Consider the following 27,097-nt stretch of genomic DNA (forward strand, 5'->3'; position numbering starts at 1 on the left):
GATGTACGTGTGACTCCTTCTTACAGGCCACGTGACAGTGCCCCAAAGCGGAGAACCGGACGAGGCCGATTTCTTTTCTGATAAAGAGGTAACCGTCTCCCTTTGTCACTGTTCTTCTCCTTCGTTCGGTAGGTAAGCGTCAGGGCACGCTGCAGCGGGGACGCCTGGGTGCTTTGCGCCTGCGTCCCCAAGTTTGCATTTGCCCGGGAAGGTCTGCGGGCTTACAGGGTTTATCCCAGTGCACACCTCCTACAGTTACCGGGTGCTTCACGTCGTGTGACTGCACGACCGACGCACCTGCAGTATTTTTGGAGACTCACCTCGCGAAACGGGTGTCTGTATCTACGTGGTGTGGCCCAGTTCTTTTCCGTTAGCGTTTATGAGGGGACGCTGGAGGCGGACAGAGCCCTGTGGCAGTCAGGTGCTTTCCTGTCGTCGTTTGATCTTGGCTTTTTTTCCTGTGGCCATCCTGATCTGAAAGTTACCAGGGGATGTCTGGCCTTGAACGTAGGGGCTTTTGCCCTTTTCCAGCCCATGGCCAGTAACAGTGCTGTAGTTTCCCTTGCGACTTCCTCTGGTGCTTGACCCCGCAGCCTTTGGCCCAGGCTGCCCTTCCCCGGAAGCGCCCTCGCTTCCCCCTGTGTGCACTGGGTTGTGTCTCTGAAGACCCAGTGCGGGCTTCCCAGCGCTCCGTGACCTAAGCGACCTGCCACGGGCTCTCCTGTCCCTTGTGCCGTTCGCCGTATGCCTCCGCCCTGGGTTGGAGAGCGGTCAGACTTCTGCGTGGCGAGTCGTCTTCCTGGCTCCCTCCCGGTGGCAGAGTCGAGAGAAGGGCCTCCCTTTTATGTGTATCGGCAGCTCCTCCCAGGGGAGAGGGCTTATGATCTGAGAGGTGGCGTGCGTACTTGTTGTCCCCATGACTAACTGGGGGAAAGAGCCCGTGCGTGAATGTGATGGTTTCTGGCGTTCGGTTCTTGTTTAATTGCCCTCTGTGTTCCTAGGGGTTGGCGACTGAGCCAGCAACCGATAGCCAGACGTTTGGACTTGCTCCAGGGCCAGTAACAGCGCATGACACGTTGAGCTGTGTTGATGGAGCTGGCCCAGCTGACACGTTCGGTAAGCTAGTGTACACGTCTGGGGGTTTTCTGTCCCTCTCTTGTCTTGATCGGGCGTCTGTCCAGAAACTCAATTTTCGGAGGGAGCAGTGCAGCTCTGCGGTAGAGTGAATGCATGCTTAGCATGCAGGACTTCCTGGATTCGATGCCCACTGCCTCCCTTAACAGAACGCCTACTGTGGAACACCTGAAAGGTGTAGGTCCTGGCACAGTATCCGTCCCCTTTTGGGCGGTTGGCCTTTGCCACCTGTCCTCACAGAGATCCCAGCACGACGGCGCTTCTCCTTCCAGGAAGTGCTTTAGCCCCCTGACTTCCTTTTGTGCCCCTTGGTTGCACTGAAGCACGCATGAGTTGGGGATAGGTGAGGAGAGGAGGGGGGGTTGAAGTTCCCAGAGGCTCGTGTCCCCATTGATGTACGTGTGACTCCTTCTTACAGGCCACGTGACAGTGCCCCAAAGCGGAGAACCGGACGAGGCCGATTTCTTTTCTGATAAAGAGGTAACCGTCTCCCTTTGTCACTGTTCTTCTCCTTCGTTCGGTAGGTAAGCGTCAGGGCACGCTGCAGCGGGGACGCCTGGGTGCTTTGCGCCTGCGTCCCCAAGTTTGCATTTGCCCGGGAAGGTCTGCGGGCTTACAGGGTTTATCCCAGTGCACACCTCCTACAGTTACCGGGTGCTTCACGTCGTGTGACTGCACGACCGACGCACCTGCAGTATTTTTGGAGACTCACCTCGCGAAACGGGTGTCTGTATCTACGTGGTGTGGCCCAGTTCTTTTCCGTTAGCGTTTATGAGGGGACGCTGGAGGCGGACAGAGCCCTGTGGCAGTCAGGTGCTTTCCTGTCGTCGTTTGATCTTGGCTTTTTTTCCTGTGGCCATCCTGATCTGAAAGTTACCAGGGGATGTCTGGCCTTGAACGTAGGGGCTTTTGCCCTTTTCCAGCCCATGGCCAGTAACAGTGCTGTAGTTTCCCTTGCGACTTCCTCTGGTGCTTGACCCCGCAGCCTTTGGCCCAGGCTGCCCTTCCCCGGAAGCGCCCTCGCTTCCCCCTGTGTGCACTGGGTTGTGTCTCTGAAGACCCAGTGCGGGCTTCCCAGCGCTCCGTGACCTAAGCGACCTGCCACGGGCTCTCCTGTCCCTTGTGCCGTTCGCCGTATGCCTCCGCCCTGGGTTGGAGAGCGGTCAGACTTCTGCGTGGCGAGTCGTCTTCCTGGCTCCCTCCCGGTGGCAGAGTCGAGAGAAGGGCCTCCCTTTTATGTGTATCGGCAGCTCCTCCCAGGGGAGAGGGCTTATGATCTGAGAGGTGGCGTGCGTACTTGTTGTCCCCATGACTAACTGGGGGAAAGAGCCCGTGCGTGAATGTGATGGTTTCTGGCGTTCGGTTCTTGTTTAATTGCCCTCTGTGTTCCTAGGGGTTGGCGACTGAGCCAGCAACCGATAGCCAGACGTTTGGACTTGCTCCAGGGCCAGTAACAGCGCATGACACGTTGAGCTGTGTTGATGGAGCTGGCCCAGCTGACACGTTCGGTAAGCTAGTGTACACGTCTGGGGGTTTTCTGTCCCTCTCTTGTCTTGATCGGGCGTCTGTCCAGAAACTCAATTTTCGGAGGGAGCAGTGCAGCTCTGCGGTAGAGTGAATGCATGCTTAGCATGCAGGACTTCCTGGATTCGATGCCCACTGCCTCCCTTAAACAGAACGCCTACTGTGGAACACCTGAAAGGTGTAGGTCCTGGCACAGTATCCGTCCCCTTTTGGGCGGTTGGCCTTTGCCACCTGTCCTCACAGAGATCCCAGCACGACGGCGCTTCTCCTTCCAGGAAGTGCTTTAGCCCCCTGACTTCCTTTTGTGCCCCTTGATTGCACTGAAGCACGCATGAGTTGGGGATAGGTGAGGAGAGGAGGGGGGGTTGAAGTTCCCAGAGGCTCGTGTCCCCATTGATGTACGTGTGACTCCTTCTTACAGGCCACGTGACAGTGCCCCAAAGCGGAGAACCGGACGAGGCCGATTTCTTTTCTGATAAAGAGGTAACCGTCTCCCTTTGTCACTGTTCTTCTCCTTCGTTCGGTAGGTAAGCGTCAGGGCACGCTGCAGCGGGGACGCCTGGGTGCTTTGCGCCTGCGTCCCCAAGTTTGCATTTGCCCGGGAAGGTCTGCGGGCTTACAGGGTTTATCCCAGTGCACACCTCCTACAGTTACCGGGTGCTTCACGTCGTGTGACTGCACGACCGACGCACCTGCAGTAATTTTGGAGACTCACCTCGCGAAACGGGTGTCTGTATCTACGTGGTGTGGCCCAGTTCTTTTCCGTTAGCGTTTATGAGGGGACGCTGGAGGCGGACAGAGCCCTGTGGCAGTCAGGTGCTTTCCTGTCGTCGTTTGATCTTGGCTTTTTTTCCTGTGGCCATCCTGATCTGAAAGTTACCAGGGGATGTCTGGCCTTGAACGTAGGGGCTTTTGCCCTTTTCCAGCCCATGGCCAGTAACAGTGCTGTAGTTTCCCTTGCGACTTCCTCTGGTGCTTGACCCCGCAGCCTTTGGCCCAGGCTGCCCTTCCCCGGAAGCGCCCTCGCTTCCCCCTGTGTGCACTGGGTTGTGTCTCTGAAGACCCAGTGCGGGCTTCCCAGCGCTCCGTGACCTAAGCGACCTGCCACGGGCTCTCCTGTCCCTTGTGCCGTTCGCCGTATGCCTCCGCCCTGGGTTGGAGAGCGGTCAGACTTCTGCGTGGCGAGTCGTCTTCCTGGCTCCCTCCCGGTGGCAGAGTCGAGAGAAGGGCCTCCCTTTTATGTGTATCGGCAGCTCCTCCCAGGGGAGAGGGCTTATGATCTGAGAGGTGGCGTGCGTACTTGTTGTCCCCATGACTAACTGGGGGAAAGAGCCCGTGCGTGAATGTGATGGTTTCTGGCGTTCGGTTCTTGTTTAATTGCCCTCTGTGTTCCTAGGGGTTGGCGACTGAGCCAGCAACCGATAGCCAGACGTTTGGACTTGCTCCAGGGCCAGTAACAGCGCATGACACGTTGAGCTGTGTTGATGGAGCTGGCCCAGCTGACACGTTCGGTAAGCTAGTGTACACGTCTGGGGGTTTTCTGTCCCTCTCTTGTCTTGATCGGGCGTCTGTCCAGAAACTCAATTTTCGGAGGGAGCAGTGCAGCTCTGCGGTAGAGTGAATGCATGCTTAGCATGCAGGACTTCCTGGATTCGATGCCCACTGCCTCCCTTAACAGAACGCCTACTGTGGAACACCTGAAAGGTGTAGGTCCTGGCACAGTATCCGTCCCCTTTTGGGCGGTTGGCCTTTGCCACCTGTCCTCACAGAGATCCCAGCACGACGGCGCTTCTCCTTCCAGGAAGTGCTTTAGCCCCCTGACTTCCTTTTGTGCCCCTTGGTTGCACTGAAGCACGCATGAGTTGGGGATAGGTGAGGAGAGGAGGGGGGGTTGAAGTTCCCAGAGGCTCGTGTCCCCATTGATGTACGTGTGACTCCTTCTTACAGGCCACGTGACAGTGCCCCAAAGCGGAGAACCGGACGAGGCCGATTTCTTTTCTGATAAAGAGGTAACCGTCTCCCTTTGTCACTGTTCTTCTCCTTCGTTCGGTAGGTAAGCGTCAGGGCACGCTGCAGCGGGGACGCCTGGGTGCTTTGCGCCTGCGTCCCCAAGTTTGCATTTGCCCGGGAAGGTCTGCGGGCTTACAGGGTTTATCCCAGTGCACACCTCCTACAGTTACCGGGTGCTTCACGTCGTGTGACTGCACGACCGACGCACCTGCAGTATTTTTGGAGACTCACCTCGCGAAACGGGTGTCTGTATCTACGTGGTGTGGCCCAGTTCTTTTCCGTTAGCGTTTATGAGGGGACGCTGGAGGCGGACAGAGCCCTGTGGCAGTCAGGTGCTTTCCTGTCGTCGTTTGATCTTGGCTTTTTTTCCTGTGGCCATCCTGATCTGAAAGTTACCAGGGGATGTCTGGCCTTGAACGTAGGGGCTTTTGCCCTTTTCCAGCCCATGGCCAGTAACAGTGCTGTAGTTTCCCTTGCGACTTCCTCTGGTGCTTGACCCCGCAGCCTTTGGCCCAGGCTGCCCTTCCCCGGAAGCGCCCTCGCTTCCCCCTGTGTGCACTGGGTTGTGTCTCTGAAGACCCAGTGCGGGCTTCCCAGCGCTCCGTGACCTAAGCGACCTGCCACGGGCTCTCCTGTCCCTTGTGCCGTTCGCCGTATGCCTCCGCCCTGGGTTGGAGAGCGGTCAGACTTCTGCGTGGCGAGTCGTCTTCCTGGCTCCCTCCCGGTGGCAGAGTCGAGAGAAGGGCCTCCCTTTTATGTGTATTGGCAGCTCCTCCCAGGGGAGAGGGCTTATGATCTGAGAGGTGGCGTGCGTACTTGTTGTCCCCATGACTAACTGGGGGAAAGAGCCCGTGCGTGAATGTGATGGTTTCTGGCGTTCGGTTCTTGTTTAATTGCCCTCTGTGTTCCTAGGGGTTGGCGACTGAGCCAGCAACCGATAGCCAGACGTTTGGACTTGCTCCAGGGCCAGTAACAGCGCATGACACGTTGAGCTGTGTTGATGGAGCTGGCCCAGCTGACACGTTCGGTAAGCTAGTGTACACGTCTGGGGGTTTTCTGTCCCTCTCTTGTCTTGATCAGGCGTCTGTCCAGAAACTCAATTTTCGGAGGGAGCAGTGCAGCTCTGCGGTAGAGTGAATGCATGCTTAGCATGCAGGACTTCCTGGATTCGATGCCCACTGCCTCCCTTAACAGAACGCCTACTGTGGAACACCTGAAAGGTGTAGGTCCTGGCACAGTATCCGTCCCCTTTTGGGCGGTTGGCCTTTGCCACCTGTCCTCACAGAGATCCCAGCACGACGGCGCTTCTCCTTCCAGGAAGTGCTTTAGCCCCCTGACCTCCTTTTGTGCCCCTTGGTTGCACTGAAGCACGCATGAGTTGGGGATAGGTGAGGAGAGGAGGGGGGGGTTGAAGTTCCCAGAGGCTCGTGTCCCCATTAATGTACGTGTGACTCCTTCTTACAGGCCACGTGACAGTGCCCCAAAGCGGAGAACCGGACGAGGCCGATTTCTTTTCTGATAAAGAGGTAACCGTCTCCCTTTGTCACTGTTCTTCTCCTTCGTTCGGTAGGTAAGCGTCAGGGCACGCTGCAGCGGGGACGCCTGGGTGCTTTGCGCCTGCGTCCCCAAGTTTGCATTTGCCCGGGAAGGTCTGCGGGCTTACAGGGTTTATCCCAGTGCACACCTCCTACAGTTACCGGGTGCTTCACGTCGTGTGACTGCACGACCGACGCACCTGCAGTAGTTTTGGAGACTCACCTCGCGAAACGGGTGTCTGTATCTACGTGGTGTGGCCCAGTTCTTTTCCGTTAGCGTTTATGAGGGGACGCTGGAGGCGGACAGAGCCCTGTGGCAGTCAGGTGCTTTCCTGTCGTCGTTTGATCTTGGCTTTTTTTCCTGTGGCCATCCTGATCTGAAAGTTACCAGGGGATGTCTGGCCTTGAACGTAGGGGCTTTTGCCCTTTTCCAGCCCATGGCCAGTAACAGTGCTGTAGTTTCCCTTGCGACTTCCTCTGGTGCTTGACCCCGCAGCCTTTGGCCTAGGCTGCCCTTCCCCGGAAGCGCCCTCGCTTCCCCCTGTGTGCACTGGGTTGTGTCTCTGAAGACCCAGTGCGGGCTTCCCAGCGCTCCGTGACCTAAGCGACCTGCCACGGGCTCTCCTGTCCCTTGTGCCGTTCGCCGTATGCCTCCGCCCTGGGTTGGAGAGCGGTCAGACTTCTGCGTGGCGAGTCGTCTTCCTGGCTCCCTCCCGGTGGCAGAGTCGAGAGAAGGGCCTCCCTTTTATGTGTATCGGCAGCTCCTCCCAGGGGAGAGGGCTTATGATCTGAGAGGTGGCGTGCGTACTTGTTGTCCCCATGACTAACTGGGGGAAAGACCCCGTGCGTGAATGTGATGGTTTCTGGCGTTCGGTTCTTGTTTAATTGCCCTCTGTGTTCCTAGGGGTTGGCGACTGAGCCAGCAACCGATAGCCAGACGTTTGGACTTGCTCCAGGGCCAGTAACAGCGCATGACACGTTGAGCTGTGTTGATGGAGCTGGCCCAGCTGACACGTTCGGTAAGCTAGTGTACACGTCTGGGGGTTTTCTGTCCCTCTCTTGTCTTGATCAGGCGTCTGTCCAGAAACTCAATTTTCGGAGGGAGCAGTGCAGCTCTGCGGTAGAGTGAATGCATGCTTAGCATGCAGGACTTCCTGGATTCGATGCCCACTGCCTCCCTTAAACAGAACGCCTACTGTGGAACACCTGAAAGGTGTAGGTCCTGGCACAGTATCCGTCCCCTTTTGGGCGGTTGGCCTTTGCCACCTGTCCTCACAGAGATCCCAGCACGACGGCGCTTCTCCTTCCAGGAAGTGCTTTAGCCCCCTGACTTCCTTTTGTGCCCCTTGATTGCACTGAAGCACGCATGAGTTGGGGATAGGTGAGGAGAGGAGGGGGGGTTGAAGTTCCCAGAGGCTCGTGTCCCCATTGATGTACGTGTGACTCCTTCTTACAGGCCACGTGACAGTGCCCCAAAGCGGAGAACCGGACGAGGCCGATTTCTTTTCTGATAAAGAGGTAACCGTCTCCCTTTGTCACTGTTCTTCTCCTTCGTTCGGTAGGTAAGCGTCAGGGCACGCTGCAGCGGGGACGCCTGGGTGCTTTGCGCCTGCGTCCCCAAGTTTGCATTTGCCCGGGAAGGTCTGCGGGCTTACAGGGTTTATCCCAGTGCACACCTCCTACAGTTACCGGGTGCTTCACGTCGTGTGACTGCACGACCGACGCACCTGCAGTAATTTTGGAGACTCACCTCGCGAAACGGGTGTCTGTATCTACGTGGTGTGGCCCAGTTCTTTTCCGTTAGCGTTTATGAGGGGACGCTGGAGGCGGACAGAGCCCTGTGGCAGTCAGGTGCTTTCCTGTCGTCGTTTGATCTTGGCTTTTTTTCCTGTGGCCATCCTGATCTGAAAGTTACCAGGGGATGTCTGGCCTTGAACGTAGGGGCTTTTGCCCTTTTCCAGCCCATGGCCAGTAACAGTGCTGTAGTTTCCCTTGCGACTTCCTCTGGTGCTTGACCCCGCAGCCTTTGGCCCAGGCTGCCCTTCCCCGGAAGCGCCCTCGCTTCCCCCTGTGTGCACTGGGTTGTGTCTCTGAAGACCCAGTGCGGGCTTCCCAGCGCTCCGTGACCTAAGCGACCTGCCACGGGCTCTCCTGTCCCTTGTGCCGTTCGCCGTATGCCTCCGCCCTGGGTTGGAGAGCGGTCAGACTTCTGCGTGGCGAGTCGTCTTCCTGGCTCCCTCCCGGTGGCAGAGTCGAGAGAAGGGCCTCCCTTTTATGTGTATCGGCAGCTCCTCCCAGGGGAGAGGGCTTATGATCTGAGAGGTGGCGTGCGTACTTGTTGTCCCCATGACTAACTGGGGGAAAGACCCCGTGCGTGAATGTGATGGTTTCTGGCGTTCGGTTCTTGTTTAATTGCCCTCTGTGTTCCTAGGGGTTGGCGACTGAGCCAGCAACCGATAGCCAGACGTTTGGACTTGCTCCAGGGCCAGTAACAGCGCATGACACGTTGAGCTGTGTTGATGGAGCTGGCCCAGCTGACACGTTCGGTAAGCTAGTGTACACGTCTGGGGGTTTTCTGTCCCTCTCTTGTCTTGATCGGGCGTCTGTCCAGAAACTCAATTTTCGGAGGGAGCAGTGCAGCTCTGCGGTAGAGTGAATGCATGCTTAGCATGCAGGACTTCCTGGATTCGATGCCCACTGCCTCCCTTAACAGAACGCCTACTGTGGAACACCTGAAAGGTGTAGGTCCTGGCACAGTATCCGTCCCCTTTTGGGCGGTTGGCCTTTGCCACCTGTCCTCACAGAGATCCCAGCACGACGGCGCTTCTCCTTCCAGGAAGTGCTTTAGCCCCCTGACCTCCTTTTGTGCCCCTTGGTTGCACTGAAGCACGCATGAGTTGGGGATAGGTGAGGAGGGGGGGGTTGAAGTTCCCAGAGGCTCGTGTCCCCATTAATGTACGTGTGACTCCTTCTTACAGGCCACGTGACAGTGCCCCAAAGCGGAGAACCGGACGAGGCCGATTTCTTTTCTGATAAAGAGGTAACCGTCTCCCTTTGTCACTGTTCTTCTCCTTCGTTCGGTAGGTAAGCGTCAGGGCACGCTGCAGCGGGGACGCCTGGGTGCTTTGCGCCTGCGTCCCCAAGTTTGCATTTGCCCGGGAAGGTCTGCGGGCTTACAGGGTTTATCCCAGTGCACACCTCCTACAGTTACCGGGTGCTTCACGTCGTGTGACTGCACGACCGACGCACCTGCAGTAGTTTTGGAGACTCACCTCGCGAAACGGGTGTCTGTATCTACGTGGTGTGGCCCAGTTCTTTTCCGTTAGCGTTTATGAGGGGACGCTGGAGGCGGACAGAGCCCTGTGGCAGTCAGGTGCTTTCCTGTCGTCGTTTGATCTTGGCTTTTTTTCCTGTGGCCATCCTGATCTGAAAGTTACCAGGGGATGTCTGGCCTTGAACGTAGGGGCTTTTGCCCTTTTCCAGCCCATGGCCAGTAACAGTGCTGTAGTTTCCCTTGCGACTTCCTCTGGTGCTTGTCCCCGCAGCCTTTGGCCCAGGCTGCCCTTCCCCGGAAGCGCCCTCGCTTCCCCCTGTGTGCACTGGGTTGTGTCTCTGAAGACCCAGTGCGGGCTTCCCAGCGCTCCGTGACCTAAGCGACCTGCCACGGGCTCTCCTGTCCCTTGTGCCGTTCGCCGTATGCCTCCGCCCTGGGTTGGAGAGCGGTCAGACTTCTGCGTGGCGAGTCGTCTTCCTGGCTCCCTCCCGGTGGCAGAGTCGAGAGAAGGGCCTCCCTTTTATGTGTATCGGCAGCTCCTCCCAGGGGAGAGGGCTTATGATCTGAGAGGTGGCGTGCGTACTTGTTGTCCCCATGACTAACTGGGGGAAAGACCCCGTGCGTGAATGTGATGGTTTCTGGCGTTCGGTTCTTGTTTAATTGCCCTCTGTGTTCCTAGGGGTTGGCGACTGAGCCAGCAACCGATAGCCAGACGTTTGGACTTGCTCCAGGGCCAGTAACAGCGCATGACACGTTGAGCTGTGTTGATGGAGCTGGCCCAGCTGACACGTTCGGTAAGCTAGTGTACACGTCTGGGGGTTTTCTGTCCCTCTCTTGTCTTGATCAGGCGTCTGTCCAGAAACTCAATTTTCGGAGGGAGCAGTGCAGCTCTGCGGTAGAGTGAATGCATGCTTAGCATGCAGGACTTCCTGGATTCGATGCCCACTGCCTCCCTTAACAGAACGCCTACTGTGGAACACCTGAAAGGTGTAGGTCCTGGCACAGTATCCGTCCCCTTTGGGGCGGTTGGCCTTTGCCACCTGTCCTCACAGAGATCCCAGCACGACGGCGCTTCTCCTTCCAGGAAGTGCTTTAGCCCCCTGACCTCCTTTTGTGCCCCTTGGTTGCACTGAAGCACGCATGAGTTGGGGATAGGTGAGGAGAGGAGGGGGGGTTGAAGTTCCCAGAGGCTCGTGTCCCCATTAATGTACGTGTGACTCCTTCTTACAGGCCACGTGACAGTGCCCCAAAGCGGAGAACCGGACGAGGCCGATTTCTTTTCTGATAAAGAGGTAACCGTCTCCCTTTGTCACTGTTCTTCTCCTTCGTTCGGTAGGTAAGCGTCAGGGCACGCTGCAGCGGGGACGCCTGGGTGCTTTGCGCCTGCGTCCCCAAGTTTGCATTTGCCCGGGAAGGTCTGCGGGCTTACAGGGTTTATCCCAGTGCACACCTCCTACAGTTACCGGGTGCTTCACGTCGTGTGACTGCACGACCGACGCACCTGCAGTAGTTTTGGAGACTCACCTCGTGAAACGGGTGTCTGTATCTACGTGGTGTGGCCCAGTTCTTTTCCGTTAGCGTTTATGAGGGGACGCTGGAGGCGGACAGAGCCCTGTGGCAGTCAGGTGCTTTCCTGTCGTCGTTTGATCTTGGCTTTTTTTCCTGTGGCCATCCTGATCTGAAAGTTACCAGGGGATGTCTGGCCTTGAACGTAGGGGCTTTTGCCCTTTTCCAGCCCATGGCCAGTAACAGTGCTGTAGTTTCCCTTGCGACTTCCTCTGGTGCTTGTCCCCGCAGCCTTTGGCCCAGGCTGCCCTTCCCCGGAAGCGCCCTCGCTTCCCCCTGTGTGCACTGGGTTGTGTCTCTGAAGACCCAGTGCGGGCTTCCCAGCGCTCCGTGACCTAAGCGACCTGCCACGGGCTCTCCTGTCCCTTGTGCCGTTCGCCGTATGCCTCCGCCCTGGGTTGGAGAGCGGTCAGACTTCTGCGTGGCGAGTCGTCTTCCTGGCTCCCTCCCGGTGGCAGAGTCGAGAGAAGGGCCTCCCTTTTATGTGTATCGGCAGCTCCTCCCAGGGGAGAGGGCTTATGATCTGAGAGGTGGCGTGCGTACTTGTTGTCCCCATGACTAACTGGGGGAAAGACCCCGTGCGTGAATGTGATGGTTTCTGGCGTTCGGTTCTTGTTTAATTGCCCTCTGTGTTCCTAGGGGTTGGCGACTGAGCCAGCAACCGATAGCCAGACGTTTGGACTTGCTCCAGGGCCAGTAACAGCGCATGACACGTTGAGCTGTGTTGATGGAGCTGGCCCAGCTGACACGTTCGGTAAGCTAGTGTACACGTCTGGGGGTTTTCTGTCCCTCTCTTGTCTTGATCAGGCGTCTGTCCAGAAACTCAATTTTCGGAGGGAGCAGTGCAGCTCTGCGGTAGAGTGAATGCATGCTTAGCATGCAGGACTTCCTGGATTCGATGCCCACTGCCTCCCTTAACAGAACGCCTACTGTGGAACACCTGAAAGGTGTAGGTCCTGGCACAGTATCCGTCCCCTTTGGGGCGGTTGGCCTTTGCCACCTGTCCTCACAGAGATCCCAGCACGACGGCGCTTCTCCTTCCAGGAAGTGCTTTAGCCCCCTGACCTCCTTTTGTGCCCCTTGGTTGCACTGAAGCACGCATGAGTTGGGGATAGGTGAGGAGAGGAGGGGGGGTTGAAGTTCCCAGAGGCTCGTGTCCCCATTAATGTACGTGTGACTCCTTCTTACAGGCCACGTGACAGTGCCCCAAAGCGGAGAACCGGACGAGGCCGATTTCTTTTCTGATAAAGAGGTAACCGTCTCCCTTTGTCACTGTTCTTCTCCTTCGTTCGGTAGGTAAGCGTCAGGGCACGCTGCAGCGGGGACGCCTGGGTGCTTTGCGCCTGCGTCCCCAAGTTTGCATTTGCCCGGGAAGGTCTGCGGGCTTACAGGGTTTATCCCAGTGCACACCTCCTACAGTTACCGGGTGCTTCACGTCGTGTGACTGCACGACCGACGCACCTGCAGTAGTTTTGGAGACTCACCTCGTGAAACGGGTGTCTGTATCTACGTGGTGTGGCCCAGTTCTTTTCCGTTAGCGTTTATGAGGGGACGCTGGAGGCGGACAGAGCCCTGTGGCAGTCAGGTGCTTTCCTGTCGTCGTTTGATCTTGGCTTTTTTTCCTGTGGCCATCCTGATCTGAAAGTTACCAGGGGATGTCTGGCCTTGAACGTAGGGGCTTTTGCCCTTTTCCAGCCCATGGCCAGTAACAGTGCTGTAGTTTCCCTTGCGACTTCCTCTGGTGCTTGACCCCGCAGCCTTTGGCCCAGGCCGCCCTTCCCCGGAAGCGCCCTCGCTTCCCCCTGTGTGCACTGGGTTGTGTCTCTGAAGACCCAGTGCGGGCTTCCCAGCGCTCCGTGACCTAAGCGACCTGCCACGGGCTCTCCTGTCCCTTGTGCCGTTCGCCGTATGCCTCCGCCCTGGGTTGGAGAGCGGTCAGACTTCTGCGTGGCGAGTCGTCTTCCTGGCTCCCTCCCGGTGGCAGAGTCGAGAGAAGGGCCTCCCTTTTATGTGTATCGGCAGCTCCTCCCAGGGGAGAGGGCTTATGATCTGAGAGGTGGCGTGCGTACTTGTTGTCCCCATGACTAACTGGGGGAAAGACCCCGTGCGTGAATGTGATGGTTTCTGGCGTTCGGTTCTTGTTTAATTGCCCTCTGTGTTCCTAGGGGTTGGCGACTGAGCCAGCAACCGATAGCCAGACGTTTGGACTTGCTCCAGGGCCAGTAACAGCGCATGACACGTTGAGCTGTGTTGATGGAGCTGGCCCAGCTGACACGTTCGGTAAGCTAGTGTACACGTCTGGGGGTTTTCTGTCCCTCTCTTGTCTTGATCAGGCGTCTGTCCAGAAACTCAATTTTCGGAGGGAGCAGTGCAGCTCTGCGGTAGAGTGAATGCATGCTTAGCATGCAGGACTTCCTGGATTCGATGCCCACTGCCTCCCTTAACAGAACGCCTACTGTGGAACACCTGAAAGGTGTAGGTCCTGGCACAGTATCCGTCCCCTTTGGGGCGGTTGGCCTTTGCCACCTGTCCTCACAGAGATCCCAGCACGACGGCGCTTCTCCTTCCAGGAAGTGCTTTAGCCCCCTGACCTCCTTTTGTGCCCCTTGGTTGCACTGAAGCACGCATGAGTTGGGGATAGGTGAGGAGAGGAGGGGGGGTTGAAGTTCCCAGAGGCTCGTGTCCCCATTAATGTACGTGTGACTCCTTCTTACAGGCCACGTGACAGTGCCCCAAAGCGGAGAACCGGACGAGGCCGATTTCTTTTCTGATAAAGAGGTAACCGTCTCCCTTTGTCACTGTTCTTCTCCTTCGTTCGGTAGGTAAGCGTCAGGGCACGCTGCAGCGGGGACGCCTGGGTGCTTTGCGCCTGCGTCCCCAAGTTTGCATTTGCCCGGGAAGGTCTGCGGGCTTACAGGGTTTATCCCAGTGCACACCTCCTACAGTTACCGGGTGCTTCACGTCGTGTGACTGCACGACCGACGCACCTGCAGTAGTTTTGGAGAGTCACCTCGTGAAACGGGTGTCTGTATCTACGTGGTGTGGCCCAGTTCTTTTCCGTTAGCGTTTATGAGGGGACGCTGGAGGCGGACAGAGCCCTGTGGCAGTCAGGTGCTTTCCTGTCGTCGTTTGATCTTGGCTTTTTTTCCTGTGGCCATCCTGATCTGAAAGTTACCAGGGGATGTCTGGCCTTGAACGTAGGGGCTTTTGCCCTTTTCCAGCCCATGGCCAGTAACAGTGCTGTAGTTTCCCTTGCGACTTCCTCTGGTGCTTGACCCCGCAGCCTTTGGCCCAGGCTGCCCTTCCCCGGAAGCGCCCTCGCTTCCCCCTGTGTGCACTGGGTTGTGTCTCTGAAGACCCAGTGCGGGCTTCCCAGCGCTCCGTGACCTAAGCGACCTGCCACGGGCTCTCCTGTCCCTTGTGCCGTTCGCCGTATGCCTCCGCCCTGGGTTGGAGAGCGGTCAGACTTCTGCGTGGCGAGTCGTCTTCCTGGCTCCCTCCCGGTGGCAGAGTCGAGAGAAGGGCCTCCCTTTTATGTGTATCGGCAGCTCCTCCCAGGGGAGAGGGCTTATGATCTGAGAGGTGGCGTGCGTACTTGTTGTCCCCATGACTAACTGGGGGAAAGACCCCGTGCGTGAATGTGATGGTTTCTGGCGTTCGGTTCTTGTTTAATTGCCCTCTGTGTTCCTAGGGGTTGGCGACTGAGCCAGCAACCGATAGCCAGACGTTTGGACTTGCTCCAGGGCCAGTAACAGCGCATGACACGTTGAGCTGTGTTGATGGAGCTGGCCCAGCTGACACGTTCGGTAAGCTAGTGTACACGTCTGGGGGTTTTCTGTCCCTCTCTTGTCTTGATCAGGCGTCTGTCCAGAAACTCAATTTTCGGAGGGAGCAGTGCAGCTCTGCGGTAGAGTGAATGCATGCTTAGCATGCAGGACTTCCTGGATTCGATGCCCACTGCCTCCCTTAAACAGAACGCCTACTGTGAAGCACCTGAAAGGTGTAGGTCCTGGCACAGTATCCGTCCCCTTTTGGGCGGTTGGCCTTTGCCACCTGTCCTCACAGAGATCCCAGCACGACGGCGCTTCTCCTTCCAGGAAGTGCTTTAGCCCCCTGACCTCCTTTTGTGCCCCTTGGTTGCACTGAAGCACGCATGAGTTGGGGATAGGTGAGGAGGGGGGGGTTGAAGTTGCCAGAGGCTCGTGTCCCCATTAATGTACGTGTGACTCCTTCTTACAGGCCACGTGACAGTGCCCCAAAGCGGAGAACCGGACGAGGCCGATTTCTTTTCTGATAAAGAGGTAACCATCTCCCTTTGTCACTGTTCTTCTCCTTCGTTCGGTAGGTAAGCGTCAGGGCACGCTGCAGCGGGGACGCCTGGGTGCTTTGAGCCTGCGTCCCCAAGTTTGCATTTGCCCGGGAAGGTCTGCGGGCTTACAGGGTTTATCCCAGTGCACACCTCCTACAGTTACCGGGTGCTTCACGTCGTGTGACTGCACGACCGACGCACCTGCAGTAGTTTTGGAGACTCACCTCGTGAAACGGGTGTCTGTATCTACGTGGTGTGGCCCAGTTCTTTTCCGTTAGCGTTTATGAGGGGACGCTGGAGGCAGACAGAGACCTGTGGCAGTCAGGTGCTTTCCTGTCGTCGTTTGATCTTGCCTTTTTTTCCTGTGGCCATCCTGATCTGAAAGTTACCAGGGGATGTCTGGCCTTGAACGTAGGGGCTTTTGCCCTTTTCCAGCCCATGGCCAGTAACAGTGCTGTAGTTTCCCTTGCGACTTCCTCTGGTGCTTGACCCCGCAGCCTTTGGCCCAGGCTGCCCTTCCCCGGAAGCGCCCTCGCTTCCCCCTGTGTGCACTGGGTTGTGTCTCTGAAGACCCAGTGCGGGCTTCCCAGCGCTCCGTGACCTAAGCGACCTGCCACGGGCTCTCCTGTCCCTTGTGCCGTTCGCCGTATGCCTCCGCCCTGGGTTGGAGAGCGGTCAGACTTCTGCGTGGCGAGTCGTCTTCCTGGCTCCCTCCCGGTGGCAGAGTCGAGAGAAGGGCCTCCCTTTTATGTGTATCGGCAGCTCCTCCCAGGGGAGAGGGCTTATGATCTGAGAGGTGGCGTGCGTACTTGTTGTCCCCATGACTAACTGGGGGAAAGACCCCGTGCGTGAATGTGATGGTTTCTGGCGTTCGGTTCTTGTTTAATTGCCCTCTGTGTTCCTAGGGGTTGGCGACTGAGCCAGCAACCGATAGCCAGACGTTTGGACTTGCTCCAGGGCCAGTAACAGCGCATGACACGTTGAGCTGTGTTGATGGAGCTGGCCCAGCTGACACGTTCGGTAAGCTAGTGTACACGTCTGGGGGTTTTCTGTCCCTCTCTTGTCTTGATCAGGCGTCTGTCCAGAAACTCAATTTTCGGAGGGAGCAGTGCAGCTCTGCGGTAGAGTGAATGCATGTTTAGCATGCAGAACTTCCTAGATTCGATGCCCACTGCCTCCCTTAAACAGAACGCCTACTGTGGAACACCTGAAAGGTGTAGGTCCTGGCACAGTATCCGTCCCCTTTGGGGCGGTTGGCCTTTGCCACCTGTCCTCACAGAGATCCCAGCACGACGGCGCTTCTCCTTCCAGGAAGTGCTTTAGCCCCCTGACCTCCTTTTGTGCCCCTTGGTTGCACTGAAGCACGCATGAGTTGGGGATAGGTGAGGAGAGGAGGGGGGGTTTGAAGTTCCCAGAGGTTTGTGTCCCCATTAATGTACGTGTGACTCCTTCTTACAGGCCACGTGACAGTGCCCCAAAGCGGAGAACCGGACGAGGCCGATTTCTTTTCTGATAAAGAGGTACCGTCTCCCTTTGTCACTGTTCTTCTCCTTCGTTCGGTAGGTAAGCGTCAGGGCACGCTGCAGCGGGGACGCCTGGGTGCTTTGCGCCTGCGTCCCCAAGTTTGCATTTGCCCGGGAAGGTCTGCGGGCTTACAGGGTTTATCCCAGTGCACACCTCCTACAGTTACCGGGTGCTTCACGTCGTGTGACTGCACGACCGACGCACCTGCAGTAGTTTCGGAGACTCACCTCGTGAAACGGGTGTCTGTATCTACGTGGTGTGGCCCAGTTCTTTTCCGTTAGCGTTTATGAGGGGACGCTGGAGGCGGACAGAGCCCTGTGGCAGTCAGGTGCTTTCCTGTCGTCGTTTGATCTTGGCTTTTTTTCCTGTGGCCATCCTGATCTGAAAGTTACCAGGGGATGTCTGGCCTTGAACGTAGGGGCTTTTGCCCTTTTCCAGCCCATGGCCAGTAACAGTGCTGTAGTTTCCCTTGCGACTTCCTCTGGTGCTTGTCCCCGCAGCCTTTGGCCCAGGCTGCCCTTCCCCGGAAGCGCCCTCGCTTCCCCCTGTGTGCACTGGGTTGTGTCTCTGAAGACCCAGTGCGGGCTTCCCAGCGCTCCGTGACCTAAGCGACCTGCCACGGGCTCTCCTGTCCCTTGTGCCGTTCGCCGTATGCCTCCGCCCTGGGTTGGAGAGCGGTCAGACTTCTGCGTGGCGAGTCGTCTTCCTGGCTCCCTCCCGGTGGCAGAGTCGAGAGAAGGGCCTCCCTTTTATGTGTATCGGCAGCTCCTCCCAGGGGAGAGGGCTTATGATCTGAGAGGTGGCGTGCGTACTTGTTGTCCCCATGACTAACTGGGGGAAAGAGCCCGTGCGTGAATGTGATGGTTTCTGGCGTTCGGTTCTTGTTTAATTGCCCTCTGTGTTCCTAGGGGTTGGCGACTGAGCCAGCAACCGATAGCCAGACGTTTGGACTTGCTCCAGGGCCAGTAACAGCGCATGACACGTTGAGCTGTGTTGATGGAGCTGGCCCAGCTGACACGTTCGGTAAGCTAGTGTACACGTCTGGGGGTTTTCTGTCCCTCTCTTGTCTTGATCGGGCGTCTGTCCAGAAACTCAATTTTCGGAGGGAGCAGTGCAGCTCTGCGGTAGAGTGAATGCATGCTTAGCATGCAGGACTTCCTGGATTCGATGCCCACTGCCTCCCTTAACAGAACGCCTACTGTGGAACACCTGAAAGGTGTAGGTCCTGGCACAGTATCCGTCCCCTTTTGGGCGGTTGGCCTTTGCCACCTGTCCTCACAGAGATCCCAGCACGACGGCGCTTCTCCTTCCAGGAAGTGCTTTAGCCCCCTGACCTCCTTTTGTGCCCCTTGGTTGCACTGAAGCACGCATGAGTTGGGGATAGGTGAGGAGAGGAGGGGGGGGTTGAAGTTCCCAGAGGCTCGTGTCCCCATTAATGTACGTGTGACTCCTTCTTACAGGCCACGTGACAGTGCCCCAAAGCGGAGAACCGGACGAGGCCGATTTCTTTTCTGATAAAGAGGTAACCGTCTCCCTTTGTCACTGTTCTTCTCCTTCGTTCGGTAGGTAAGCGTCAGGGCACGCTGCAGCGGGGACGCCTGGGTGCTTTGCGCCTGCGTCCCCAAGTTTGCATTTGCCCGGGAAGGTCTGCGGGCTTACAGGGTTTATCCCAGTGCACACCTCCTACAGTTACCGGGTGCTTCACGTCGTGTGACTGCACGACCGACGCACCTGCAGTAGTTTTGGAGACTCACCTCGCGAAACGGGTGTCTGTATCTACGTGGTGTGGCCCAGTTCTTTTCCGTTAGCGTTTATGAGGGGACGCTGGAGGCGGACAGAGCCCTGTGGCAGTCAGGTGCTTTCCTGTCGTCGTTTGATCTTGGCTTTTTTTCCTGTGGCCATCCTGATCTGAAAGTTACCAGGGGATGTCTGGCCTTGAACGTAGGGGCTTTTGCCCTTTTCCAGCCCATGGCCAGTAACAGTGCTGTAGTTTCCCTTGCGACTTCCTCTGGTGCTTGTCCCCGCAGCCTTTGGCCCAGGCTGCCCTTCCCCGGAAGCGCCCTCGCTTCCCCCTGTGTGCACTGGGTTGTGTCTCTGAAGACCCAGTGCGGGCTTCCCAGCGCTCCGTGACCTAAGCGACCTGCCACGGGCTCTCCTGTCCCTTGTGCCGTTCGCCGTATGCCTCCGCCCTGGGTTGGAGAGCGGTCAGACTTCTGCGTGGCGAGTCGTCTTCCTGGCTCCCTCCCGGTGGCAGAGTCGAGAGAAGGGCCTCCCTTTTATGTGTATCGGCAGCTCCTCCCAGGGGAGAGGGCTTATGATCTGAGAGGTGGCGTGCGTACTTGTTGTCCCCATGACTAACTGGGGGAAAGACCCCGTGCGTGAATGTGATGGTTTCTGGCGTTCGGTTCTTGTTTAATTGCCCTCTGTGTTCCTAGGGGTTGGCGACTGAGCCAGCAACCGATAGCCAGACGTTTGGACTTGCTCCAGGGCCAGTAACAGCGCATGACACGTTGAGCTGTGTTGATGGAGCTGGCCCAGCTGACACGTTCGGTAAGCTAGTGTACACGTCTGGGGGTTTTCTGTCCCTCTCTTGTCTTGATCAGGCGTCTGTCCAGAAACTCAATTTTCGGAGGGAGCAGTGCAGCTCTGCGGTAGAGTGAATGCATGCTTAGCATGCAGGACTTCCTGGATTCGATGCCCACTGCCTCCCTTAACAGAACGCCTACTGTGGAACACCTGAAAGGTGTAGGTCCTGGCACAGTATCCGTCCCCTTTGGGGCGGTTGGCCTTTGCCACCTGTCCTCACAGAGATCCCAGCACGACGGCGCTTCTCCTTCCAGGAAGTGCTTTAGCCCCCTGACCTCCTTTTGTGCCCCTTGGTTGCACTGAAGCACGCATGAGTTGGGGATAGGTGAGGAGAGGAGGGGGGGTTGAAGTTCCCAGAGGCTCGTGTCCCCATTAATGTACGTGTGACTCCTTCTTACAGGCCACGTGACAGTGCCCCAAAGCGGAGAACCGGACGAGGCCGATTTCTTTTCTGATAAAGAGGTAACCGTCTCCCTTTGTCACTGTTCTTCTCCTTCGTTCGGTAGGTAAGCGTCAGGGCACGCTGCAGCGGGGACGCCTGGGTGCTTTGCGCCTGCGTCCCCAAGTTTGCATTTGCCCGGGAAGGTCTGCGGGCTTACAGGGTTTATCCCAGTGCACACCTCCTACAGTTACCGGGTGCTTCACGTCGTGTGACTGCACGACCGACGCACCTGCAGTAGTTTTGGAGAGTCACCTCGTGAAACGGGTGTCTGTATCTACGTGGTGTGGCCCAGTTCTTTTCCGTTAGCGTTTATGAGGGGACGCTGGAGGCGGACAGAGCCCTGTGGCAGTCAGGTGCTTTCCTGTCGTCGTTTGATCTTGGCTTTTTTTCCTGTGGCCATCCTGATCTGAAAGTTACCAGGGGATGTCTGGCCTTGAACGTAGGGGCTTTTGCCCTTTTCCAGCCCATGGCCAGTAACAGTGCTGTAGTTTCCCTTGCGACTTCCTCTGGTGCTTGACCCCGCAGCCTTTGGCCCAGGCCGCCCTTCCCCGGAAGCGCCCTCGCTTCCCCCTGTGTGCACTGGGTTGTGTCTCTGAAGACCCAGTGCGGGCTTCCCAGCGCTCCGTGACCTAAGCGACCTGCCACGGGCTCTCCTGTCCCTTGTGCCGTTCGCCGTATGCCTCCGCCCTGGGTTGGAGAGCGGTCAGACTTCTGCGTGGCGAGTCGTCTTCCTGGCTCCCTCCCGGTGGCAGAGTCGAGAGAAGGGCCTCCCTTTTATGTGTATCGGCAGCTCCTCCCAGGGGAGAGGGCTTATGATCTGAGAGGTGGCGTGCGTACTTGTTGTCCCCATGACTAACTGGGGGAAAGAGCCCGTGCGTGAATGTGATGGTTTCTGGCGTTCGGTTCTTGTTTAATTGCCCTCTGTGTTCCTAGGGGTTGGCGACTGAGCCAGCAACCGATAGCCAGACGTTTGGACTTGCTCCAGGGCCAGTAACAGCGCATGACACGTTGAGCTGTGTTGATGGAGCTGGCCCAGCTGACACGTTCGGTAAGCTAGTGTACACGTCTGGGGGTTTTCTGTCCCTCTCTTGTCTTGATCAGGCGTCTGTCCAGAAACTCAATTTTCGGAGGGAGCAGTGCAGCTCTGCGGTAGAGTGAATGCATGCTTAGCATGCAGGACTTCCTGGATTCGATGCCCACTGCCTCCCTTAACAGAACGCCTACTGTGGAACACCTGAAAGGTGTAGGTCCTGGCACAGTATCCGTCCCCTTTGGGGCGGTTGGCCTTTGCCACCTGTCCTCACAGAGATCCCAGCACGACGGCGCTTCTCCTTCCAGGAAGTGCTTTAGCCCCCTGACCTCCTTTTGTGCCCCTTGGTTGCACTGAAGCACGCATGAGTTGGGGATAGGTGAGGAGAGGAGGGGGGGTTGAAGTTCCCAGAGGCTCGTGTCCCCATTAATGTACGTGTGACTCCTTCTTACAGGCCACGTGACAGTGCCCCAAAGCGGAGAACCGGACGAGGCCGATTTCTTTTCTGATAAAGAGGTAACCGTCTCCCTTTGTCACTGTTCTTCTCCTTCGTTCGGTAGGTAAGCGTCAGGGCACGCTGCAGCGGGGACGCCTGGGTGCTTTGCGCCTGCGTCCCCAAGTTTGCATTTGCCCGGGAAGGTCTGCGGGCTTACAGGGTTTATCCCAGTGCACACCTCCTACAGTTACCGGGTGCTTCACGTCGTGTGACTGCACGACCGACGCACCTGCAGTAGTTTTGGAGAGTCACCTCGTGAAACGGGTGTCTGTATCTACGTGGTGTGGCCCAGTTCTTTTCCGTTAGCGTTTATGAGGGGACGCTGGAGGCGGACAGAGCCCTGTGGCAGTCAGGTGCTTTCCTGTCGTCGTTTGATCTTGGCTTTTTTTCCTGTGGCCATCCTGATCTGAAAGTTACCAGGGGATGTCTGGCCTTGAACGTAGGGGCTTTTGCCCTTTTCCAGCCCATGGCCAGTAACAGTGCTGTAGTTTCCCTTGCGACTTCCTCTGGTGCTTGACCCCGCAGCCTTTGGCCCAGGCTGCCCTTCCCCGGAAGCGCCCTCGCTTCCCCCTGTGTGCACTGGGTTGTGTCTCTGAAGACCCAGTGCGGGCTTCCCAGCGCTCCGTGACCTAAGCGACCTGCCACGGGCTCTCCTGTCCCTTGTGCCGTTCGCCGTATGCCTCCGCCCTGGGTTGGAGAGCGGTCAGACTTCTGCGTGGCGAGTCGTCTTCCTGGCTCCCTCCCGGTGGCAGAGTCGAGAGAAGGGCCTCCCTTTTATGTGTATCGGCAGCTCCTCCCAGGGGAGAGGGCTTATGATCTGAGAGGTGGCGTGCGTACTTGTTGTCCCCATGACTAACTGGGGGAAAGAGCCCGTGCGTGAATGTGATGGTTTCTGGCGTTCGGTTCTTGTTTAATTGCCCTCTGTGTTCCTAGGGGTTGGCGACTGAGCCAGCAACCGATAGCCAGACGTTTGGACTTGCTCCAGGGCCAGTAACAGCGCATGACACGTTGAGCTGTGTTGATGGAGCTGGCCCAGCTGACACGTTCGGTAAGCTAGTGTACACGTCTGGGGGTTTTCTGTCCCTCTCTTGTCTTGATCAGGCGTCTGTCCAGAAACTCAATTTTCGGAGGGAGCAGTGCAGCTCTGCGGTAGAGTGAATGCATGCTTAGCATGCAGGACTTCCTGGATTCGATGCCCACTGCCTCCCTTAAACAGAACGCCTACTGTGAAGCACCTGAAAGGTGTAGGTCCTGGCACAGTATCCGTCCCCTTTTGGGCGGTTGGCCTTTGCCACCTGTCCTCACAGAGATCCCAGCACGACGGCGCTTCTCCTTCCAGGAAGTGCTTTAGCCCCCTGACCTCCTTTTGTGCCCCTTGGTTGCACTGAAGCACGCATGAGTTGGAGATAGGTGAGGAGGGGGGGGTTGAAGTTCCCAGAGGCTCGTGTCCCCATTAATGTACGTGTGACTCCTTCTTACAGGCCACGTGACAGTGCCCCAAAGCGGAGAACCGGACGAGGCCGATTTCTTTTCTGATAAAGAGGTAACCATCTCCCTTTGTCACTGTTCTTCTCCTTCGTTCGGTAGGTAAGCGTCAGGGCACGCTGCAGCGGGGACGCCTGGGTGCTTTGAGCCTGCGTCCCCAAGTTTGCATTTGCCCGGGAAGGTCTGCGGGCTTACAGGGTTTATCCCAGTGCACACCTCCTACAGTTACCGGGTGCTTCACGTCGTGTGACTGCACGACCGACGCACCTGCAGTAGTTTTGGAGACTCACCTCGTGAAACGGGTGTCTGTATCTACGTGGTGTGGCCCAGTTCTTTTCCGTTAGCGTTTATGAGGGGACGCTGGAGGCAGACAGAGCCCTGTGGCAGTCAGGTGCTTTCCTGTCGTCGTTTGATCTTGCCTTTTTTTCCTGTGGCCATCCTGATCTGAAAGTTACCAGGGGATGTCTGGCCTTGAACGTAGGGGCTTTTGCCCTTTTCCAGCCCATGGCCAGTAACAGTGCTGTAGTTTCCCTTGCGACTTCCTCTGGTGCTTGACCCCGCAGCCTTTGGCCCAGGCTGCCCTTCCCCGGAAGCGCCCTCGCTTCCCCCTGTGTGCACTGGGTTGTGTCTCTGAAGACCCAGTGCGGGCTTCCCAGCGCTCCGTGACCTAAGCGACCTGCCACGGGCTCTCCTGTCCCTTGTGCCGTTCGCCGTATGCCTCCGCCCTGGGTTGGAGAGCGGTCAGACTTCTGCATGGCGAGTCGTCTTCCTGGCTCCCTCCCGGTGGCAGAGTCGAGAGAAGGGCCTCCCTTTTATGTGTATCGGCAGCTCCTCCCAGGGGAGAGGGCTTATGATCTGAGAGGTGGCGTGCGTACTTGTTGTCCCCATGACTAACTGGGGGAAAGACCCCGTGCGTGAATGTGATGGTTTCTGGCGTTCGGTTCTTGTTTAATTGCCCTCTGTGTTCCTAGGGGTTGGCGACTGAGCCAGCAACCGATAGCCAGACGTTTGGACTTGCTCCAGGGCCAGTAACAGCGCATGACACGTTGAGCTGTGTTGATGGAGCTGGCCCAGCTGACACGTTCGGTAAGCTAGTGTACACGTCTGGGGGTTTTCTGTCCCTCTCTTGTCTTGATCAGGCGTCTGTCCAGAAACTCAATTTTCGGAGGGAGCAGTGCAGCTCTGCGGTAGAGTGAATGCATGTTTAGCATGCAGAACTTCCTAGATTCGATGCCCACTGCCTCCCTTAAACAGAACGCCTACTGTGGAACACCTGAAAGGTGTAGGTCCTGGCACAGTATCCGTCCCCTTTGGGGCGGTTGGCCTTTGCCACCTGTCCTCACAGAGATCCCAGCACGACGGCGCTTCTCCTTCCAGGAAGTGCTTTAGCCCCCTGACCTCCTTTTGTGCCCCTTGGTTGCACTGAAGCACGCATGAGTTGGGGATAGGTGAGGAGAGGAGGGGGGGTTTGAAGTTCCCAGAGGTTTGTGTCCCCATTAATGTACGTGTGACTCCTTCTTACAGGCCACGTGACAGTGCCCCAAAGCGGAGAACCGGACGAGGCCGATTTCTTTTCTGATAAAGAGGTACCGTCTCCCTTTGTCACTGTTCTTCTCCTTCGTTCGGTAGGTAAGCGTCAGGGCACGCTGCAGCGGGGACGCCTGGGTGCTTTGCGCCTGCGTCCCCAAGTTTGCATTTGCCCGGGAAGGTCTGCGGGCTTACAGGGTTTATCCCAGTGCACACCTCCTACAGTTACCGGGTGCTTCACGTCGTGTGACTGCACGACCGACGCACCTGCAGTAGTTTCGGAGACTCACCTCGTGAAACGGGTGTCTGTATCTACGTGGTGTGGCCCAGTTCTTTTCCGTTAGCGTTTATGAGGGGACGCTGGAGGCGGACAGAGCCCTGTGGCAGTCAGGTGCTTTCCTGTCGTCGTTTGATCTTGGCTTTTTTTCCTGTGGCCATCCTGATCTGAAAGTTACCAGGGGATGTCTGGCCTTGAACGTAGGGGCTTTTGCCCTTTTCCAGCCCATGGCCAGTAACAGTGCTGTAGTTTCCCTTGCGACTTCCTCTGGTGCTTGACCCCGCAGCCTTTGGCCCAGGCTGCCCTTCCCCGGAAGCGCCCTCGCTTCCCCCTGTGTGCACTGGGTTGTGTCTCTGAAGACCCAGTGCGGGCTTCCCAGCGCTCCGTGACCTAAGCGACCTGCCACGGGCTCTCCTGTCCCTTGTGCCGTTCGCCGTATGCCTCCGCCCTGGGTTGGAGAGCGGTCAGACTTCTGCGTGGCGAGTCGTCTTCCTGGCTCCCTCCCGGTGGCAGAGTCGAGAGAAGGGCCTCCCTTTTATGTGTATCGGCAGCTCCTCCCAGGGGAGAGGGCTTATGATCTGAGAGGTGGCGTGCGTACTTGTTGTCCCCATGACTAACTGGGGGAAAGAGCCCGTGCGTGAATGTGATGGTTTCTGGCGTTCGGTTCTTGTTTAATTGCCCTCTGTGTTCCTAGGGGTTGGCGACTGAGCCAGCAACCGATAGCCAGACGTTTGGACTTGCTCCAGGGCCAGTAACAGCGCATGACACGTTGAGCTGTGTTGATGGAGCTGGCCCAGCTGACACGTTCGGTAAGCTAGTGTACACGTCTGGGGGTTTTCTGTCCCTCTCTTGTCTTGATCAGGCGTCTGTCCAGAAACTCAATTTTCGGAGGGAGCAGTGCAGCTCTGCGGTAGAGTGAATGCATGCTTAGCATGCAGGACTTCCTGGATTCGATGCCCACTGCCTCCCTTAACAGAACGCCTACTGTGGAACACCTGAAAGGTGTAGGTCCTGGCACAGTATCCGTCCCCTTTGGGGCGGTTGGCCTTTGCCACCTGTCCTCACAGAGATCCCAGCACGACGGCGCTTCTCCTTCCAGGAAGTGCTTTAGCCCCCTGACCTCCTTTTGTGCCCCTTGGTTGCACTGAAGCACGCATGAGCTGGGGATAGGTGAGGAGAGGAGGGGGGGTTTGAAGTTCCCAGAGGTTTGTGTCCCCATTAATGTACGTGTGACTCCTTCTTACAGGCCACGTGACAGTGCCCCAAAGCGGAGAACCGGACGAGGCCGATTTCTTTTCTGATAAAGAGGTACCGTCTCCCTTTGTCACTGTTCTTCTCCTTCGTTCGGTAGGTAAGCGTCAGGGCACGCTGCAGCGGGGACGCCTGGGTGCTTTGCGCCTGCGTCCCCAAGTTTGCATTTGCCCGGGAAGGTCTGCGGGCTTACAGGGTTTATCCCAGTGCACACCTCCTACAGTTACCGGGTGCTTCACGTCGTGTGACTGCACGACCGACGCACCTGCAGTAGTTTCGGAGACTCACCTCGTGAAACGGGTGTCTGTATCTACGTGGTGTGGCCCAGTTCTTTTCCGTTAGCGTTTATGAGGGGACGCTGGAGGCGGACAGAGCCCTGTGGCAGTCAGGTGCTTTCCTGTCGTCGTTTGATCTTGGCTTTTTTTCCTGTGGCCATCCTGATCTGAAAGTTACCAGGGGATGTCTGGCCTTGAACGTAGGGGCTTTTGCCCTTTTCCAGCCCATGGCCAGTAACAGTGCTGTAGTTTCCCTTGCGACTTCCTCTGGTGCTTGACCCCGCAGCCTTTGGCCCAGGCTGCCCTTCCCCGGAAGCGCCCTCGCTTCCCCCTGTGTGCACTGGGTTGTGTCTCTGAAGACCCAGTGCGGGCTTCCCAGCGCTCCGTGACCTAAGCGACCTGCCACGGGCTCTCCTGTCCCTTGTGCCGTTCGCCGTATGCCTCCGCCCTGGGTTGGAGAGCGGTCAGACTTCTGCGTGGCGAGTCGTCTTCCTGGCTCCCTCCCGGTGGCAGAGTCGAGAGAAGGGCCTCCCTTTTATGTGTATCGGCAGCTCCTCCCAGGGGAGAGGGCTTATGATCTGAGAGGTGGCGTGCGTACTTGTTGTCCCCATGACTAACTGGGGGAAAGAGCCCGTGCGTGAATGTGATGGTTTCTGGCGTTCGGTTCTTGTTTAATTGCCCTCTGTGTTCCTAGGGGTTGGCGACTGAGCCAGCAACCGATAGCCAGACGTTTGGACTTGCTCCAGGGCCAGTAACAGCGCATGACACGTTGAGCTGTGTTGATGGAGCTGGCCCAGCTGACACGTTCGGTAAGCTAGTGTACACGTCTGGGGGTTTTCTGTCCCTCTCTTG

At 57.3% G+C, this 27,097-nt stretch overlaps 1 protein-coding gene across 1 annotated transcript in view; it reads left to right on the top strand.

Moving 5' to 3' along the window:
• Window positions 1-27,097, top strand: part of LOC140685978 (uncharacterized) — a 90,562-nt gene that overhangs the window by 27,677 nt on the left and 35,788 nt on the right. The window contains exons 29-64 of the mRNA XM_072938372.1: window positions 27-88; window positions 1,002-1,116; window positions 1,553-1,614; window positions 2,528-2,642; window positions 3,080-3,141; window positions 4,055-4,169; window positions 4,606-4,667; window positions 5,581-5,695; window positions 6,133-6,194; window positions 7,108-7,222; window positions 7,660-7,721; window positions 8,635-8,749; window positions 9,182-9,243; window positions 10,157-10,271; window positions 10,708-10,769; window positions 11,683-11,797; window positions 12,234-12,295; window positions 13,209-13,323; window positions 13,760-13,821; window positions 14,735-14,849; window positions 15,283-15,344; window positions 16,258-16,372; window positions 16,811-16,872; window positions 17,785-17,899; window positions 18,337-18,398; window positions 19,312-19,426; window positions 19,863-19,924; window positions 20,838-20,952; window positions 21,389-21,450; window positions 22,364-22,478; window positions 22,912-22,973; window positions 23,887-24,001; window positions 24,440-24,501; window positions 25,414-25,528; window positions 25,966-26,027; window positions 26,940-27,054. Of these exons, the coding sequence (XP_072794473.1) occupies window positions 27-88; window positions 1,002-1,116; window positions 1,553-1,614; window positions 2,528-2,642; window positions 3,080-3,141; window positions 4,055-4,169; window positions 4,606-4,667; window positions 5,581-5,695; window positions 6,133-6,194; window positions 7,108-7,222; window positions 7,660-7,721; window positions 8,635-8,749; window positions 9,182-9,243; window positions 10,157-10,271; window positions 10,708-10,769; window positions 11,683-11,797; window positions 12,234-12,295; window positions 13,209-13,323; window positions 13,760-13,821; window positions 14,735-14,849; window positions 15,283-15,344; window positions 16,258-16,372; window positions 16,811-16,872; window positions 17,785-17,899; window positions 18,337-18,398; window positions 19,312-19,426; window positions 19,863-19,924; window positions 20,838-20,952; window positions 21,389-21,450; window positions 22,364-22,478; window positions 22,912-22,973; window positions 23,887-24,001; window positions 24,440-24,501; window positions 25,414-25,528; window positions 25,966-26,027; window positions 26,940-27,054 (3,186 nt within the window). The remainder of the gene's footprint in view (window positions 1-26; window positions 89-1,001; window positions 1,117-1,552; window positions 1,615-2,527; window positions 2,643-3,079; window positions 3,142-4,054; window positions 4,170-4,605; window positions 4,668-5,580; window positions 5,696-6,132; window positions 6,195-7,107; window positions 7,223-7,659; window positions 7,722-8,634; window positions 8,750-9,181; window positions 9,244-10,156; window positions 10,272-10,707; window positions 10,770-11,682; window positions 11,798-12,233; window positions 12,296-13,208; window positions 13,324-13,759; window positions 13,822-14,734; window positions 14,850-15,282; window positions 15,345-16,257; window positions 16,373-16,810; window positions 16,873-17,784; window positions 17,900-18,336; window positions 18,399-19,311; window positions 19,427-19,862; window positions 19,925-20,837; window positions 20,953-21,388; window positions 21,451-22,363; window positions 22,479-22,911; window positions 22,974-23,886; window positions 24,002-24,439; window positions 24,502-25,413; window positions 25,529-25,965; window positions 26,028-26,939; window positions 27,055-27,097) is intronic.

This window comes from Vicugna pacos, chromosome 15 (assembly GCF_048564905.1).
Source record: "Vicugna pacos chromosome 15, VicPac4, whole genome shotgun sequence".
Lineage (NCBI taxonomy): Eukaryota > Metazoa > Chordata > Mammalia > Artiodactyla > Camelidae > Vicugna > Vicugna pacos.